The 20,026-nt window shown below is 41.0% G+C and overlaps 1 protein-coding gene across 1 annotated transcript in view; it reads right to left on the bottom strand.

Moving 5' to 3' along the window:
- LOC140353674 (cadherin-2-like) overlaps positions 1-20,026 on the bottom strand; it is a 143,843-nt gene that overhangs the window by 21,115 nt on the left and 102,702 nt on the right. The window contains exons 11-13 of the mRNA XM_072438341.1: positions 13,065-13,207; positions 5,090-5,323; positions 2,162-2,395 (exon numbers count right to left, since the gene is read on the bottom strand). Of these exons, the coding sequence (XP_072294442.1) occupies positions 2,162-2,395; positions 5,090-5,323; positions 13,065-13,207 (611 nt within the window). The remainder of the gene's footprint in view (positions 1-2,161; positions 2,396-5,089; positions 5,324-13,064; positions 13,208-20,026) is intronic.

The following is a 20,026-nucleotide window of genomic DNA, read 5'->3' as shown; positions in this document are numbered from 1 at the left end:
TCTTAGGTCACATTATGCTGTCAAGTGACGTCTTTGGTCACATGATGCTGTAAAATTATGTCTGTGGTCACATGATGCTGTCAAGTGACGTCTTAGTTTACATGATGCTGTCAAGTGAAGTCTTAGGTCACATGATGCTGTCAAGTGACGTCTTTGGTCACATGATGCTGTCAAATTATGTCTTTGGTCACATGATGCTGTCAAGTGACGTCTTTGGTCACATGATGCTGTCAAGTTACGTCTTTGGTCACATGATGTCTTTGGTCACATGATGCTGTCAAGTTACGTCTTTGGTCACATGATGCTGTCAAGTGACGTCTTTGGTCACATGATGCTGTCACATGATGCTGTCAAGTTACGTCTTTGGTCACATGATGTCTTTGGTCACATGATGCTGTCAAGTTACGTCCTTGGTCACATGATGCTGTCAAGTTACGTCTTTGGTCACATGATGCTGTCAAGTTACGTCTTTGGTCACATGATGCTGTCAAGTGACGTCTTTGGTCACATGATGCTGTCAAGTTACACCAATGGAACTTTGGATCTGATAAATTACTGATGACCGGCTACAAAGATTAGGACGACCCTCTTCTTCAAGTGACTCTTTCTTTCAAAACACTGCACGTTTGCTTCGCCCTCGTCCTCCATTAGCTGTCCATTAGCCGCTAGCGCTGCCCCGTGATCCGTGCTACATTGTGTTGATAGTGCAGGGGCTGAGGCTGCTGAAGTGTTGCAGGTTAACAAGGACATAACTCACAAAAACGGCCCCATTGACTTTGACACAGAGGATTAGAGGATGGGAGCCGAGCCATGGTAAACCTCTGCTTCACCAAACAAAGCGGTGACACCATGACGGACACTGCAGGCTGCACAGGCAAATGAGAGCTGCGTGCTTATTTACAAAGCAAATCCAGCAGCGTGATACTATCTGTGTGCACTTTGGTCCCGGACACAAAAGACAAGGATCTACTTGAGACCTGAATATGATCAGCACTTATAAATCATTGGTATAATCGCTCAAGAACCACAAACTAACTTTACATGGCCAGTAACTAAAATGTGATCTGATTTTTGGTGTGTTTTTATGCTCAAAAAATCTGATCAACACCTGGTGCGCCACGTTTGGAACCTGTGGAGTTTTGTTGTAAACACTTTACTTTTGTCTCTGCTTTGTGACCAACAGAAGCGTGGCTGTAAACTATAATAGTCTAACCTTACCTTAAAACACTGGCTTTCCTCTCCGCACACAGCCTCGCGCTACGTCCATCATTTTGTCACTAATCTGCAGATAAAAATGGTTCGAAATGCCCAAAGAGTTGTGTTAAAGCCTTTTTAGAGCCGTGACGTGACACGCTGCTCTGGTGTGCGTTGCTCTTAACTGTGGTATTTAGAAGACAAAGTAAAATGAACATTATATAACTCTTTCAGTCTTTTATTTTGTCAGCTTAGTTGCCAACTTTGTGCATAACTCTCCTTGTCAAACCCTGAACAGGTGAGAACAATGAGAAAGTTTAGTGTTTACATGTTATTTTGACAATCTGATAACTGCAGAATTTAGATAAAGATCAGATTTTTGGTTTGCATGTCAACATACTCTTTGATAATGTTGATTTATCGGCATTGGCCCAATGGCAAAATACGCCCAAATGTGTTGCACCAATTTTACTTTTACAATGTTATCTCTACAAAATTGACTTCTTTGAGTGCGTAGCCGTGACATTGTTCTCTCACCAAAGACATATTTCATTCCCACTAGTTTGATGAATCCTGTTTATTACGTTCTCTCCCATCTGAGCCTTTGAGCAGCAGATTTATCTTATTTGTGCCAAACCCACGAATCGCTTGAGTGAGTAAATGATGAGGGGAACTGTTGTATCACGGTTAAAAGCTCTTAAAAGTCCATTTGGCATAATATGTCTACTCGAACATTGGCTGCCTGTTCCACTGATCCACTTTGATTTGTGAAATAAGTCAGTCATGAAAACAACTTGATTGAAGTGATTTAAACCTGGTCTCGTGAAATATTTTTTAGGAAGGCAAATATAGTCACAGGCACTACATGAAAAACAAAACAAAAAAAACAACCACTGGCACTACTCTTGAGCTCACTGTGCTATATTCAGATGTGTGATTCATGAATTGGGATCCAAAGGAGACTCACCCAGAAGAATAATGATGCAGAGGAGGATGGCGATGATGGCGCCGGTCCCCAGTCCCGCGGCGATGATCCTCTCCATGTCCACGCAGTCGCCGTGGTGGTCGCACTGGCACACCTTCACCCTCAGGTACGACGTGTTGGACATGGGCAGGTTCCCCGAGTCCGTGATGATGATGGGGACCTCGTAGATCCCACTGGCGAGGGAGCCGATCCTCAGGCGCAGCTGGGCGTGCTCGCCTGTGGCCAAACAAACAGAAAATACATCATTGTCTGTCGTACCTTTAATCAGGCTCGGAACATTATTTCAGCCCGTCTCGCTGAGAAGAGGACGTTTTGAGGTTAGGATCATATAGTATATCTCAATTGTTGCGGTATACAGTACCAACTTTGACCTATTTGGGCCAATGATGGAGTCAGCATCCGAGAGAACGCCCACTAATGGACTAATATGGGGGAATCCATTCATTATAATGTAGAAGAGCTGCTCTGTCACCCATTGTTCAACCACTACAAGAACACAGACTTTAGGAGTTATAATGTGTGTGCTCTTGCTTTCGTCAGTGGTGAGGGAGTTCCAGTCGGGCCACAATAGGACAGTAATGACCAATAACAGGTTAACAAAGACATGAAGTTACAGGTGAAACTCTTTTTGAGCTAAAATCTACTGCGATGCTAGCGCCGCCTGCTGTATTCACCATCTATAGAACAATAATTGATGCCATGTCATCAACTTCGAGACTCAATTGTGACTCGACTTAGTTGTTAGTGTTGGTTAAAATACACATAATTTGCCAGAAATTGTTATTAAAGAGTGTTGCAGACTAAATAAATGAGTTTGAGGGATGGGTAGTTTAGACGTACATGAGTGACAGAAATGAAAACTAATTGGGAGCTTTCTGAATTCTAGAATGTGATAAACTGCACACACGCTGCAGGAACCATCTGTTGACCACAATCAAAGCACGAAGTCTCCGCCCCCAGTAAAAGGGAAAACTCAAATACTGTATTTTTAATCAACAGATTTCCTAGGTCACCTTTTCATCATTCAAATCTGTTAATGTTTATGCAAGTTTATTCATCGTCCAACATTTTCCAAATAAACTTGCAGCAATTCTAAAAAACATTTATAAATTTGGCCAATTTATCATTCTGCTGGTCTGTACTTCTTGTGGAGGAAATAACCACAATTTTGGGAAAATTGGAAGAAATTGGACGCTTTGCCATCGACTTATTCAGAGAGCGCCAAACATCCTCCTCATTTGTGTTTAAGTGTCACCATTTTACGGGAGGAAATTGTCCCGAAACAAGAGCAAGTGAATGAAAGAAGTCATTTCCTTTGTGAACGAAAACATAAATCAAAGTTGACACACGATAAACAATCTCATCAAAGAACACACACTCTGCTTTGACAAAGACCTTTAAACTCACTTTAATAATCACATTTCAAGAAGTAACTAAACATATTATGCGTGTACTTGAAAGTACACTTAGGGGTGAAGCAGTATGTGTATGTATGAGGCTACAAACGAGATCTGCTACTGTGAGCATTGAGATGATCAGAACGAGTCAGGTGAAGGTGGAAAGACTTTAAAAACCCTGAGGAGCACCCTAAATCACCACTAGATGACATCACAATGTGGGGATGAAGTGTTTTTATGCTCTCATGGGGGAGACGGACTAAATTTGAATGGGTGAATTGAAAAAAAGGTATGTTTTTGAGTAAAATGACAATATGATGGAAAAAAGTGTAGTATATTAAGGGACTTTCTTTAAAAATAAATACACTCTTAATTATGTTTTCTGCATGAAATGTTCCACAATATTGCATTAAACTAATCTATCTTGCTCTTATTCACACACTACTACAATACTACTGTGTCTCCGTAAAGGTACTGTAGATACCTTTAATGCCATACAGAAAAGCAAAAACATCTCCATGGAAACCTTAGACAATACCATGAACAGTAACCAAGGGGGAATACAAATTAAATGTTTTTATAGCAATAATAATCAATATAAGTGTAAATATTAACGTGTATATTTGGATTGCTGATGAGGAGCTCCCTCTGCTGGTGATTAGGTGTAGTTTATTTGTCTATTTTGTTTTTTTTGCTGTGTTTTAAATATGACATGGGCGACTTTATGGATTACCAGCACACTGTGAACCTGCTGTCACTTTGCCTCTGCACAGGGATGACAGATGGAAATGTGCTTGTAGCTATCGCTGGTCTGTGCAATATAAATACATAAACACATGAATAAATAAAGGCATAGTGTATTATTATTGCATGTCGCATAATGTCTACTCTGTTTATTGATTAAACCGCTTGTGATTGTAGAAATGACACCTTGTACGCCTGTGGGTAAATTTGGTCTATAGCTAAACTCCAGTCTAATTTGAATTGTAAATGTATTCATGCAATCAATCATTAATCAATACTGGAAGCTGTAGGTCTTGCAAACTAATATTGAATGTTTTCTTATCACTGCTGTTGGTCCACTAAGCCTTCTGTAGGGCTTGTACAATCTATAACTCCTGCCAATAGGGGGCAGTAAAGATCAATTTAGTCTTTGTGGCGACTTATGACTGAAAAGTATGTAATAAATCTATTAAAGGGTCAACGTTTCTGTAATTATTTGTCAAATGAAACCTAAAACGCTGCATTGGTCATGGTCCCCTATTAAATAAATGAATAATGTATGTAAATGTGTTCAAACCAGGCTCGGATATCATTCACATGCTTTTTATTTGCCAAAACCACCTTGATTTTTCATCATTTGTGATGTTCTGTGGCTAACCCCAGTTTCCCCATTGAAATCGCATTAAATTCCACTTTCGCTTCCATCCTGAATTCACGACACATTTACAAACTTTTAAAGGGTCTACAGAAAGTCACGATGTCCTCTGAATCCCAGAAACGCGTCACTAACCGTTGAGTCTTGCGAGCGTCCAGTTGCGGCGCACGTCGGACGGCCGGCTGGCGAGCTCGAAGGCGAAGGGTCCGGCGTTGGGGTTGAGGTCGGGGTCGCTGGCTGTGATGTTGATGCCGCTGGGGTCCGGTCGCTCGCACATCTCCACTTCGGGAGGGAAGACGTGGGGGGCGTTATCGTTTATGTCCAGCAGGTACATCTGCAGAGTGCCGGTGCCGCTGGCCGGAGGGATGCCTGGGGAAACACGGAGAGGAGCGGCGTGAAATGAAGTGACGCAGGACGTTTATGTATCAAAGTCACATTCGTTGACTAAATTAAATTTATTTGGTTCTTAAAAAAATAGCAAACTTTACCAAACCTAGCATTTGACATACTATTTTGCCAATTTTCCCTTCACATTTTTGTCCTTGTAGTTGAGCTAGTGCAGATATGATGTAAAAGCAGCTGTCAAAATCAGACTGCTGTGTGCCTTTTGCATTTACGTATAAAGTGTTCAATTGTCAGATTTTTAAATGCACAAATATAGAAGTTCAATTGAACAAGAAAAGCGGCGTAAACTTTCACAATCGGAGCATGACTCGTCTCATCTTACTTCAAAAAAACCAAAACAAAAAGGCAGCTCATTCGTTTTTCAATGCTGCGCTGAGTTTTCTGTCGGAGTCTAATCTAAAAGTCGTGAAAAGCGCTTATAGACTCGTCACGGTGAATAACTAGAATGCTAGGAATAGATTAGGAAAGTGAGGAATAAGTATAGTTTAGTTTTTCAAGTTTTTAAGACAGTGAAAGTCAGGCAGCCTACAGCAAATATGTAAATACAATGGTTTTTGGTGCGTTCTTCAGACATTATGGTAGTTGAATTAAGTGGATTGAACTGTAAACCTTCTTTTTTTGTGAGTGAATGTGAGTATGCACTGCAATATCTCTTTAAATTGACAGCATTTTATATTCAAATGTTTTTAAGATTATCCCGATAACAATCAAATTATATTATTAACCATCCATCCATCCATCCATCTTCTGCCGCTTTATCCGGGGCCGGGTCGCGGGGGCAGCAGTCTCAGCAGGGACTTCCAAGACTTCCTTCTCCCCAGACACTTCCTCTAACTCCTCCGGGGGGATCCCGAGGCGTTCCCAGGCCAGCCGAGAGACATAGTCTCTCCAGCGTGTCCTGGGTCTTCCCCGGGGCCTCTTCCCGGTGGGACATGCCTGAAACACCTCCCGAGGGAGGCGCCCAGGAGGCATCCGGAACAGATGCCCGAGCCACCTCAGCTGGCTCCTCTCGACGTGGAGGAGCAGCGGCTCTACTCCGAGCTCCCCCCGTGTGGCAGAGCTCCTCACCTTATCTCTAAGGGAGCGCCCAGCCACACGGCGGAGGAAACTCATTTCGACCGCTTGTATCCGCGATCTTGTTCTTTCGGGTTATTATTAACCAATTATAACCAATTGCAAAATTGTCTCTAAATGTGCCTTTAAATGTCTTCATTGTTCAAGAATCCCAACAAAACTGTAAAAAATGATAACAAAATTGCAGAAAAAAATGATTTCAGTGAGCAGTGAGCAGTATGTTGAAATGTAAGTAATATTGAACATTGAGTAAATCAAAAATCAAAAGCTTAAAAAAAGAAAATAAGGAAAATAAATAAGGGTATACTTTTGTGATTACACTCATTTCATATTTGTCTCATAGATAAACCTCAACTAAAAGTCTAAAATGGATTTAAAAGACTTTAAAGACTTTTAAAAAAATACATTTCTGTACTGAATATTGTCATCAGGATACAAAAAATAAAATAAAAATAAAAATGATAATAATAATAATAATAGAGCTATGCATTTTTGTCAATATCTTTCCATTTAATATTGTTTGTATCTTTTGATTACATTCCTTGCATTAGACAATGTAGTAGATATTCAGATTTTGCACGCCTCCAAACAGCCATTTTGATATGAATATATATCTCTACAAAACGGTTGGTTTCGATCGTCATTTAAAGGCCAACCATCAATGGTCTTATTTACAGTCCCGTTTCCTTGATTACTGGTTGCACTTGCTCCAGTAAATTCCCCACTTTCCCTCGTGTGGAATGAATGGCTGCCTCTGTCCCATCGCACGGACATAAATCCCGGACAGTGCAAAGGCGACAGTGCAGAGAGTGGGTGATCCATGTCAGCGCTGGACATATGGTGCCCCCCCCCACCGCCTGGACCCTCCCTTTGCTCTTGTATGTGTGTGTGTGTGTGAGAGAGTGAGCTAGAAGCAAGGACAGCACATTTGCAAAGACACTATCGAGGGCACATATACATACTGCATCAACCACATTTCAAAAAAGAGGAAAAATCGTTCACGTCGATTTTGTTGTTTCTAATTGCAGTTTCAGTGGCTGTGATGTAGTCCTCTGTAGGGATGTGTTTAGAGGTGACAGAAAAGTTGAGCCCTTTAGAGAGCACCTCCTTTTCTGCCTGTGTCAGAATGCAGGTGAGGTCGAGCTAGACATTAGGACTGAGACAGACAAATTAGCGACCAGCAAAAACAATTGGATTAAGAACCTATCAGATCGTGTTCTGACACAGGCAGAAAAGGAGGTGCTCTCTAAAGGGCTCAACTTTTCTGTCACCTCTAAACACATCCCTACAGAGGACTACATCACAGCCACTGAAACTGCAATTAGAAACAACAAAATGACTGAATCGGAGGCTGCAGACCTGAGGTTACGTGTCACAGCGACCCTGAAGAGTGCCAAACCACCGCCTTCAAATATCACAGCTGAAGAGAGAAAAGCACTTTCAGCACTGGAAAAAGATCATAGTATCAACATCCTCCCAGCAGACAAGGGACGTTGCACTGTGATTCTCAACGCAGCTGATTACGAAGCCAAAGTCCACACCCTCCTCGAGGACACGACCACATACGAGCGCTTGAAAAGAGATCCGACCAGTGGCTACAAGAAGAAAGTGATAGACTGTTTACAAAGGCTGGAAAAAGAGGAAGCGATAGACCGGCCTCTGTATTACAGACTGTATCCTGGTGAAGCCATGCCTTGCATTTATGGCCTTCCAAAAATACACAAAAAGGAGGTTCCACTCAGACCCATAGTGTGCAGCACAGATTCTATCACTTACAATGTGGCCAAGCATTTAACAACTATATTGGCTCCGCTGGTGGGGAATTCGGAACATCATGTGGAAAACACGCACAACTTTGTGGATAAAGTGAAACATCTCCAACTGGACCCAGATGACCTCATGGTTTCATATGATGTTGTGTCCCTGTTCACCTGCATCCCGACCTCTGATGCAGTAGCAGCAGTGAGGATCAGACTGCAGGAAGACACCACCCTACAGGAAAGGACCAAACTGACACCTGAACACATATGTAAACTGTTGGACATCTGTCTGAACACCACTTACTTTCAATTCCGGGGACAATTTTACAGACAGATTCATGGCTGTGCCATGGGCTCGCCCGTCTCTCCCATAGTGGCCAACCTGTACATGGAGCACTTTGAGAAGAAGGCACTGGCCTCATTCTCAGGCATAGCCCCAAAACTGTGGCTCCGCTATGTCGATGATACTTTTGTAACAATCAAGAAACAAGAGCTGGAAACCTTCTCTGATCACATCAATGCTGTGGACCCACATATCAGGTTTACAAGAGAAGACGCTAAGGAGAATCGCTTGGCCTTTCTTGATTGTTCCACGATCAGAGGAGAGGACGGGAAACTCCAAATAGAAGTATATAGGAAACCTACACACACGGACCAGTATCTGCTCTTTGGTTCCAACCACCCACTACAGCACAAGCTGGGAGTGATCAGAACCTTACAACACAGAGCTCAAGGTGTGCCCACCAGCTCAGAGGGCAAGAAGAAAGAGGAAAAACATGTCCGAAATGCCCTCTCAGCCTGTGGTTACCCCGCTTGGGCTCTCAACAGAGTGAAGAGAACCAAGAAGCAGGACAAAAGGGAAACTGAACAGAGAAGGAAGGGTGTCTCTATCCCTTATGTGTCTGGCCTCTCGGAAAAACTGCAGAGAATTTTTAGACAACACAAAGTCCCTGTTTATTTTAAACCAGGAAACACTTTAAGACAAAAACTGGTTCACCCAAAGGACAAGTTGCCGACTCAAAAACAGAGCAATGTAGTTTATTCGATCCAATGCAGTGAAGAAAGCTGTAAAGAACGTTACATAGGTGAGACGAAACAGCCTCTACACAAGAGGCTCTATCAGCACAGAAGAAATACAAGTTCAGGACCTCAGAGTGCCGTGCATCTCCATCTTGAAGCCTCTAATCACTCGTTTGAAGACGGTGAGGTGAAGGTTTTAAGCAGGGAGAAAAGATGGTTTGAAAGAGGAGTCAAGGAAGCTATTTTTGTTAAAAAAGAAAGACCTTCTTTAAACAGAAATGGAGGGCTAAGGTTTAATCTTCCTGTTATTTATAATGGGTTACTGAACCCCTGGAAAGGTAGAGGACCAGGACATTCAGATGCTAATCAGGTACTCAGGGTGGTTGAGCCAGGGTCTCACAAAGACAAAGAGGATTCTAATAGCCCATTAAGATTCTGAATAGGCTAGCTCGGTAGATACAAGGGGGAGTTTCTGTTGAAACAAACAACTCTTTCTACTTCAGGAAGGCTCCTCCCAATGGGCGGGTCTTACCACAGAACAGTATTAATATCGGAGTTCTCGACCTAAATTCTGTTATTGACAATGACTCTTGGATGAGAGTCGAAACGTCTATTTTTTCAAACTGAGTCCAGATGACTACAACTGAAGCTTTTTCTACTATATATATATATATATATATATATATAAATCTATACATATATATATATATTTCCTGGTTTTTCGGTATCGGATAGAACTTCTCTCTGGTTTTTTTCCCGGTTGCTGCATCAACTGCCACATAAACCTTCACCATTGTGATAATAGTAAAGAGTGCGATATCATTAATGACGTTTTGGGCCTCTTTGAACCGTGTTTCGTCGTAAATCGAAGCAGAAAAACTCCGGGGCTTGTATGGTGAGACACGGGTTAGCCTGGAGCAGCGCGGAGCCGGGGGGAAGGGGGCGGGAGGCGGCAGGCGGGAGGGAGAGGGGGGAGGGTGAGGGGGCATGATGACGCGTGCTTGCCCTTATGACGCGGTCTTGCCCCACCGCCCGTCAGTTTGGAGATTGGAGGAAAGGAGATAGTCTGTAATATAGCTAAAAACTGCGGGAATCAATCAAAAAAACACTCTGGGTACTGAGCACAAATAGCAATGTAAGAAGGTTAAAAGCTCAGAGAAGTCGATTTTGCAATGTTATGGGACCTTTAATAAACATTTTAAGACTCACTTCTTCAAACAAACATTCCTGCCCGATGTATGTCCTCTGTATCTTGTTAACTTGACTGTAATCTATCGTAAGTTATCTTTTGTACTGTTTTTATTGCAAGCTGTGAAGCATTTTGTGACTTTGGTCTGTGGAAAGCTCTATAGAAATAAAATGGACTCACTTATTGTAGTTTTAAATATACAAATAGCTAATAAATGGGGTAATTTGGCAAAATACAGTAATATTTCAGCACTATTGTATTATATTTTACCCTATATTTTCAACATTTTAAATACTCTGGAGCAAAGCCAATTGTCAAATAATATAAATTATAAATCCTTTCTACTTACTGCGTGGTAATACGTGAAAGGGGAGGAGTCTGCTGATGTCACTCAAACATACCTTCAACCTTACCATCCAAAAACCTTACACAGTTTCATCATCAGGCTGATCTCAATAATTCACAAAAAGAGGTTTAATAATTCAAAGTTTGTGGCGCTGTGAGACGTGGCTAAAGCTAGAGTAAACAAGAAAGGCTAAATATATAGGAAATACATTGGTAAATACTGTGGTTTATCACAAGATCAAGTCAATTATTATTTTCTGTTTATCTACTTTTTGCTGTCTTGTTTTCATCCTGTGTTCTCTCTTATCCAATCATCTTGCTCTAGTCTGTAGCTCATTAACGTTATACATAGGCTAAATATTAAACACATTCTGTTCTACTCATTCTTATATTCCAAAGGTATTGCATTTGAATCCTTTTTCCCAATAGTGTCCATCCATAACAGCAGGGTCTCTGTGTGCACAAATTGAATTGAATGGCATTCCTCCTTGACAATTTTCCACTTTGAACACAGGGTCGGGGACGGGCAGCAGACGGAGGGATTGCTGCGCTAATGGGACCAAAACATGAAGAGACTGTCCAACAAAAACAGGAAGCTAGTGTGGCCAAGGTACATTTAATTAGGACAATTAGGAATGCAATTAAAGGCCTGCGCCAACCCTGGTTATAGCGTGCAGCTTTCTGTTTGTGCCATTCCAAACTGAAAGCATTTGGTTTGATACCATGATGTTAAATAAGACTGAAACCCGCATTACCCCAAAATACTTGTCCTCACACAAAGGGCAGTGTGAGATGAATAATAGTACTCCAGTGAGCCAGCTGTAAGTGAAAATCTAAACGTACAAATGTAGAACAGTGAATAAACTGTATACAATTAATTTGTGGTTATAAAATATTAGTACTATTATTATTATTTGTTTTTTTGCCCCAGTGAAAGGTGAGTTAATAAAGACACTAGGGCTGAAACAGGTTTATCGATAGGTTAAGGTTAAGGTACTTTATTGTCCTCATGCTTCAATGCTGCCGGGGCATCTCCTCAGGAGCAGTGGTTCCAGCTTTTATTTGCTAGGCTTGGTCAGGACCACCGTGGCTGGAGGATTTGACCTGGTGCTTGTTTGAGTTGATGGGGGAAACAGCAGTGCCCGGAGGAAACCCACCCACACCCAGACACGGGGAGGAACATGCTCCACCCAGAAAGGCCCGGGAGTCCAACCTGAGATATTCTTGTGATTGATCGCAATTAATTGATAAGTGAAATAGTAAAACTGTGAACTAATTTAGCAACTAAATCATTGTTTTTTGAACTATACTAAAATTAAAACATGCCATGTGCTGGTAGAATTGTCCTGACTCACACAGAGCAGGAATTACCTAAATATACCACAAGAAATGTGCAGTCAATTTTGTAATGAAGATATTCTCAAGCACCATCACTTAGTTTTTTGAGTAGAATGTATTAAAAATGTCATATATTTAAACAACTAACTGATTAACCAAAATAATAATTGCTAGATACATTTCTGAGTTGCGGCCCTAGATAACACAAGGACAAATACTATATATTATTTGTTATTGGCCTTCAAACATGCTCTAGTAGTAATAATGTACAGCAGAGCTTTCCTGGTGGCCAAGGCCTCTGGGCCGAAGGAACCACGACTTACCCAGAATCAAAACAGGTCCAAAGCAGAATTTAACAAAGATTAAACCAAGACCAAACCAGGTCTAAACTAGTGCTAGCCAAGAATTAAACCAGTAAACACAATTTATTGATATTTTCTATATATTTGGAAGATGGGCACTGATGTACAGTATGTATTGAAAAGCACATCACTTGCTATCAGACTTTCCCTCATCGGATTTAGTGTTACCCATGTGGATACAAATAAATCTAACTTTCCCCAACATGCTAATGTAGGATGCAGTTGTAATGCACATGATTAGACAGCAGAAATGCTCAGAACGAGTCTGCTAATGATTTATGGACTTGGAAACATTACAAGAGACCACATTTCTACCTTTGACATCACAATCCAGAGTGATTTCTGAGACTCAGAAGGAGAAGACCTTGTAAACGAGTTTAACGAAAACATCTTGAATTCAGTTTAATACGAGGCAACAATATTATAACATGTCCTGGCCGAAAAAGCCCCAAAAAGGCTACATTTAACAAGTTTTGAAAGAGATTGTAGTGCCATTTGAAACCAGAAGGGGGACATGCTGCATAGAGTACCTTTAACGTCAGAAATCCCTTGAACGTACTAGTGGAAGACGAACTTTGAGAAGTGTATAGACGCGTGTAGTTAGACTTTTTCCTCACCATTGTCAGACGCCATGAAGGTGACGTTGTAGAGGTTGTTTTTCACATAGGGCGACTCTCGGTCCAGAACGGCGATGGTGGAGATGCGCCCGTTCACCGGATCTATCTCCAGCCAGTTAGCCGGGTCGAACATATTTGAGTACCTGAAGAGACAGGGGGGAAGAGGGGGAAAGAAGAAGAGAGACCTTTAGAAAACAGCACATAAAGCCTTCTCTATCAGAATCTGGAGGCGGCCCAAGCACTGGGGCCGCTCACACACACACACACACACACACACACACAGCCTCACAGAAAACATCCTAAATGAGCTGGAATCTACATCTGTCGCTGGAGTATGGTATGTGATCATTTCTCGCATTTGGAACACCGCCACGATCGAGCAGTGGCTTGGGAAATGACTACACATGCCTATTAAATGTATTAATTTTATTGTAACATCTGCAGTGGCCTCACGATTCACCAGTTGTATTGATTAAACTTGGTAATGGTTTTGAAGAGATTATTCTGCATGACCTACAAAAACATACACAGATTCAAATTGAAAAAAAGTTATAATGATCACGGCGAAACTAGAAATTGGATGGTGAGAAAATACCTGCAGGCATCTATAAGCGCCAGAGAGGTGGAATAAATACACAGATTGGATTCTACGCATTTTTTCTAGTATTCAGTGCTAGTTTGGAAACAAAAACAAAAATAAAATTGTACTGCAATCGTGATGGAAAACTGACTTAATAATACACTGGGTCAATGGGCATAGTTCAAACCCAAAACTGTGGAACTGATTCTGACCTGCTCCTAACCTTACACTTCATCACAACAATGGGCTGCGATGCCAGACCAGACGGTTGAATCGAGCAAGAAGATGGATCTAAAACGTCAAATAAATGAAACATGTCAACTGACTTCCGGCTGGAAAATTGCGGCACGGAGTTCACCCGGCTTCTGGTGCTTCATCAAAGGGTGACACTCCCACACCGGGCTTCAGGGATTGTGTTAGTGAGCAGTGGATTTATTTAAAAATTTGGGCCAAAAGGACTACCGTATTTTCCGGACTATAAGTCGCATCTTTTTTCATAGTTTTGGCTGTGGTGCGACTTAAACTTATATTTATACTTATATACTTCTACTTCTAGAGAGACTTATGTTATATTATTTTCACACTTGCCACTTTATTTTATACTCCAGTGCAACTTATGTATGTTTTTTTCTTCTCTATTATGCATTTTTTGGCTGGTGCGACTTATACGGTGCACGGCGCTGCTGTATCTTATGTCTATCACCCATGGATCTATAATATAAAGTGGATAAGACACACGCTTGGTCCTCGTGTAAGTTTGATCAGTGGCCACTCGATGGTACTGCAGCTTCGGCCTAGAAACAATTCTTCCATACAGCACCAATGTATTTTTAGTGTGAAATGAAACAGGAGCCTGAAGATTTATCCCACCGGCCTCGCTCTGGGCCCGTGCTAGCTCCACTCTTGCTGCCGTCACGCTGATCGCTTGAATCTGATCACTCTGTGCATGTTTCCGTTGTCATGCAGTGGGAGGAACTGTCCTGTATTGAAGAAGTAACGTGGAAGAAATAAATATGTTTTGGCGTCATGCATCGCTGAGCCAGCCAGGCCGTTGAAACCAATATGATGCCATCTTTTACCACCGAAGAAACTAAATCGGAGAACGAAGTGAGTAAAGCTCAGTGGGCATGTGTCGGGGTCGATGAAAACAATGGAGTAATGGTGTTTGGATTACAGGAGAATAAAGATTACTCAAACATGTATCACTCTAAACACAACGTTGAGTGTGAAATGACGAGGGAAAACAATTATAACACGGTTACAAGCTCTTAGAAGTAGATGTTGCATACTATGTCTCCTTCAAAGACACGATCAGCCCTCGTGACCTTCAGCTATGTCTATTTACTGTAATCATTCTCAACAAAATGATATCTCCTGGACATTAACCTTTACCTTTAACATTTCTGATCACAATGTAAATGTCATGTAAAGAACAAGGCAAAAGCTCACAGAAGAGAATTTGCAGACTGTGTTGCCATGGCTACGCAGACCTCATCGCCACTTTTAGAAACAAATAGTGGGACGTAAGGAGAAAACAGTGGGCACTAAATCCTGTTTGTGAGAGCCTGGCCCAATTATGAAGAATAATAATCACCCGGACTTAAAGACGAGTCTGAAGCGGTCGTGAGTGACGTTGAAATAGTTGTGTTGAAGATTAAAATATTGAGTATATCTTTGATGAAAAGAAAAGTGTGAAAGAGGTCCAAAATCTGTTAATAAAAACATTTCATGTTTTGTGCTTAACTTGAACCTAAATTAAAGGCGCAATGGACGATTTTTTGGCGATTTGAGGTGGAAGTGCACATGTGCACTCCCCCGTGTGGACTGATACAAAACACACGTGCGTTTGTTTATTAGCGCGACGGATCGCATCGCTCGTCTCCCTTAGATTTCTGTCCACTTCTGAGTCAGCTCGAACTGTCTTTCTCAGTCTTCATTTTGCCTCGTACACTGAGGGAACTATATTATGCGCTCAGACACGCAGAAACGTGCTGCTGTCCTGGGACGAGCCGCACGTGGCTGCAGGTGAGCGGTAGGTGCGTTTTATGATCGATACGTGGCAGGACTAATCAACTTTAAGACATTTGACATTCAATGCATGTTTTATCATATTTCGGATGGACTGCAGACATATAATACAATTATATAATCATATTAAGTGATCTGAAAAATCACAACTTACAAATTGGTTAGAACATGCTTCAAATAAATTCCGAGCCCACTGCATGATTTTGTTCTTCTGCGATCAATCATTTCTGATCATTGGGAAAATCTTGAGTTGTGGCTCAAAATTGTGGGTCAAAGGTCACACAAGCATGTGACCAACACTAAGCATAAGCATGTGACCAACACTAAGCATAAGCATGTGACCAACACTAAGCATAAGCATGCGACCAACACTAAGCATAAGCATGCGACCAACACTAAGCATAAGCATGTGACCAACACTAAGCATAAGCATGCGACCAACACTAAGCATAAGCATGCGACCAACACTAAGCATAAGCATGCGACCAACACTAAGCATAAGCATGTGACCAACACTAAGCATAAGTATGCGACCAACACTAAGCATAAGCATGTGACCAACACTAAGCACAAACATGCGACCAACACTAAGCATAAGCATGCGACCAACACTAAGCATAAGCATGCGACCAACACTAAGCACAAACATGCGACCAACACTAAGCATAAGCATGCGACCAACACTAAGCACAAACATGCGACCAACACTAAGCATAAGCATGCGACCAACACTAAGCACAAACATGCGACCAACACTAAGCATAAGCATGTGACCAACACTAAGCACAAACATGCGACCAACACTAAGCATAAGCATGTGACCAACATTAAGCACAAACATGCGACCAACACTAAGCATAAGCATGTGACCAACACTAAGCACAAACATGAGACCAACACTAAGCATAAGCATGCGACCAACACTAAGCACAAACATGCGACCAACACTAAGCATAAGCATGTGACCAACATTAAGCACAAACATGCGACCAACACTAAGCATAAGCATGTGACCAACACTAAGCACAAACATGAGACCAACACTAAGCATAAGCATGCGACCAACATGTTGTTGTTTTGATAGAGAAGGAAATTGTCTAAGTTCAGATTTTAAGTAAATTTATCATTTTTTACATTGAACTTATTGTTTTCTCCACAAACTGTTACTTATTTTAAGAAACTGTCTGTTATTCCAGACTACAGCATTGCGTGTACTGGTGCCAAACTTTCAGTGCAATAAAGCCCATGTACTGTGCTGTTATTTACTGAGATTCAATAAAATCGCACAGACAGATTTTGAGTGTTTACTGATGTCAATAGATCTGCAGATCCAAAGAAAACTAAGCCCAGCGGAGATGTCTGCTCCACTGGTAAATATTAGAAAAAGGAGAACACAAAATCTAATATGATATGAACAGCTTTCACAAAATATATTGAGTTTACGGAACAATATCCAGACTAAGGGATGTAACAATAACTGTGATGTGGCAGTACAATGGCCACATTTCTGTATTGAATTTCAAGCTCCAATTCCTACATGCATCATTTTGTTGCATATGACAAAAAAGATAATTATGAATCAATATTTACGGTTTTAAACTTACGTAACTAAACTTTAAACAGTCTTAATAAAACATGAACGAAGATTTAATTCATAATGAACACTTTATTACTGACTTCATTTAGTAGCATGACTTTAATAAGTAGCCTGAATCATTCTTAATTAACTATTTGTTCATTATGAATTAAGTATTTGTTCATACTTTATTATGGATAAATAAGGTGCAGTTATTATAAAGTGGTACCACATTATAGCAATAAAGGTTTTTCAAGACAGTTCAGAGGATTTTATTTTTTTTTGCAAGGTGAATATTGTGGTAAAATTGTGTTGGTAATGAAATGTTCTCCTGTGTAGATGTGTGTCTGTGTACACATGTGTACACACATATGTAACACATACATAAAATGTAAGAGCTGCTACTGTCTACTGACAAATATAAAAGTCTACAACTCTGCTAAATATTTAGCTTGTATGTCATCTAAAAAAAGAAAATCAAGTAAATAGTCGTATAAAACCCGATAAACAACAGGAACACTGCAGCTGCGCTCACATTTATCACTGATACAGACGCAGTGAAACCGACTACATTTCACCCTGGAGAGACAAAGAGACCACGAGAATGGACTGTTTAGCAAGCTTTATTCGCGAGTTATTTGGCGCTCAGACCCCGGCGGAAGACGTTGCAATCATGGGCACTCCATGATCTATTTGTATTAGATGTCTCCCCCCGGAGCCTGGAGACTGGTGGTGGTAGATGTGAAGAGAAGGTAGAGGATGAGGGGAATGCAGAGGAGGAGCTGGGGAGGCGGTGGGTCGCAGTACGGTTTGAGCGGCCGAGCCATCTGCCTGAGGGCTTAAATGCGACCGCCTGGTGCTGCTTGGGAGCAGGGAGGAGTCACTGAGAGCGTTGATTGGGGATGAGGAGCAGGTGCGAGGGCCATGGTGCAGACGCCCCCTGACCTTTCACCCTACTTCTTTGGCCAGGAAAAACTGCATAACCTCTTTGGGATAAGCGCATAAACCTGGGAGAGTCCATGGTGAAGTGAGGGATCTGACTCTCACAGACGGACAGGCGGGCGCCCGCTTGAGTGCGATGATGGCGCTGGGGAGAGGGGTCCTTCCATGGAGGCCTTGATGTAGGATGGAGTTAGGTCTTCCAGGCTGAATTTACGCAGGCTTCATTTCTCTCCTTAAATAAGATGTTTTTGATTCCGTGCAGAGGAAATGTATTATTGTAGGGCAAGTTGAAGTGTCCTTTATTTCCCCCTTGCTATTAGCAAACAAGCTCTGCACAGTCGGAGCAACAACAGAACTACTTATTTTACCGTATACATTTAATTTGAGTGAGAAAATAACTCATGGACAAAATAACATGGACAAAAATGAGGCAAACTATGGAAAACAAGTATACTTCCTCACTCCCAATGATGTCAGTGTATAACCTCTATATTACCTTCTTATTATTTAATTATTTTCTTTTCTTGTATGGTTTTAGTCATTTTAGATATCATTTTTCAAGCTGTTACAGTAATTTTGCTGGTAAAAGAATACACTGTTTGATTCTATCTTATGTTCTTGATAACGTTAGAATAATCAAAGTTATAATAAGGTATTTATAAGGGTCGTGGCAAGCGCAGGTGGCAAGATTTGGGTCAATACTGACAAAGAATTGTACTTTCTGCTTCGCTCAAATTCACTTTCAAGTTTATATTTTAATTAAGAACAAAGTCCAGCTGGAGTCACGCTATTTCAATATTTCATAAAAGCATCACCGTTAGATGAGTATTCTCCTATTCTATTCCATTATGACGAGCGTAATCATTTTCTAGTTCGAGGACGTTCAATCGAGAAAATCTTTCATAACCTCAGTTGAATAATTGAGTGAAAGAACATTGGACGTAATAAACTTGCTACATGGAGATTCTAATTGAAATAAAGCAAGTATCTTTAAATAAAACCATATTTTTAGGCCTTTTGATCTCCCCAGAGATCCTTTGTCAAACCAACCATTGGCTTTTCATCGCAGCAGTCAGTCCATGATACATTTTGAGCAAGTATTGCAGCTTTTAAAATTATTGAATGTGATTATTGCCCCACAGGCGTTGTAAAGTTGAATTGAATTGGACCAGATGAGGGTGAAGCATATGCACGCGTATTACACTAAAAGCTATGACTGGTAGTTTCAGCAAATGTCCTCCAGAATGACCACACTTGGGAGGGCAATTTTTGGGCAGGAATCGAGTCTGGGGCCGTTAAAAAGATTGGACTTAGTTTTCGTTGAATTTCCCTCAAAGTGGCATGTCAAAATGATTGTTTTATAGCTCGTGTTCTGGTCAGAGCCTGAATTGAGCACGTAATATTGGGACATTGTAGGTTCTTCCATTTCAGGCAGCACACATTAGAACTGGGTGAAACTAAATGGTAATGTGTCCTTTTTTCTTTAAAGCACAGTTCAGAGGAGCTGGTTCTTGTTGGCTTTGAACTATAAATATCAGGATGAAGAATCGACAGAAGTCTGAACTTGTAGTAAATCAAACAAAAGCTTAAAACAGCTTGTTGCAGTGGAATATCTGTATTTTGTACGATCTTTGCAGTTACTTAATTTTTAATGTGTTAAATGGTAATGGGATGCAAAATGTTCATTTGAGGTTTAAGCAATAAATAGGTATTAAGTATTTATTGCTTATGTTCATAAATCTATAGCTAATTAAAGAAGCTACCATTAAAAAACATATTAAAAGGGGCTGTGCCTGAAAAATAGTTTTGATCCATGCATTTAATTATAAAGCGTGT

The sequence above is a fragment of the Eucyclogobius newberryi genome, unplaced genomic scaffold (assembly GCF_026437365.1).
Source record: "Eucyclogobius newberryi isolate DKJ021-1_F unplaced genomic scaffold, fEucNew1.0.hap1 SCAF_9, whole genome shotgun sequence".
NCBI lineage: Eukaryota > Metazoa > Chordata > Actinopteri > Gobiiformes > Gobiidae > Eucyclogobius > Eucyclogobius newberryi.
Note: the sequence above shows the minus strand (reverse complement) of the source record. Positions and strands in the feature narration are given on the sequence as shown.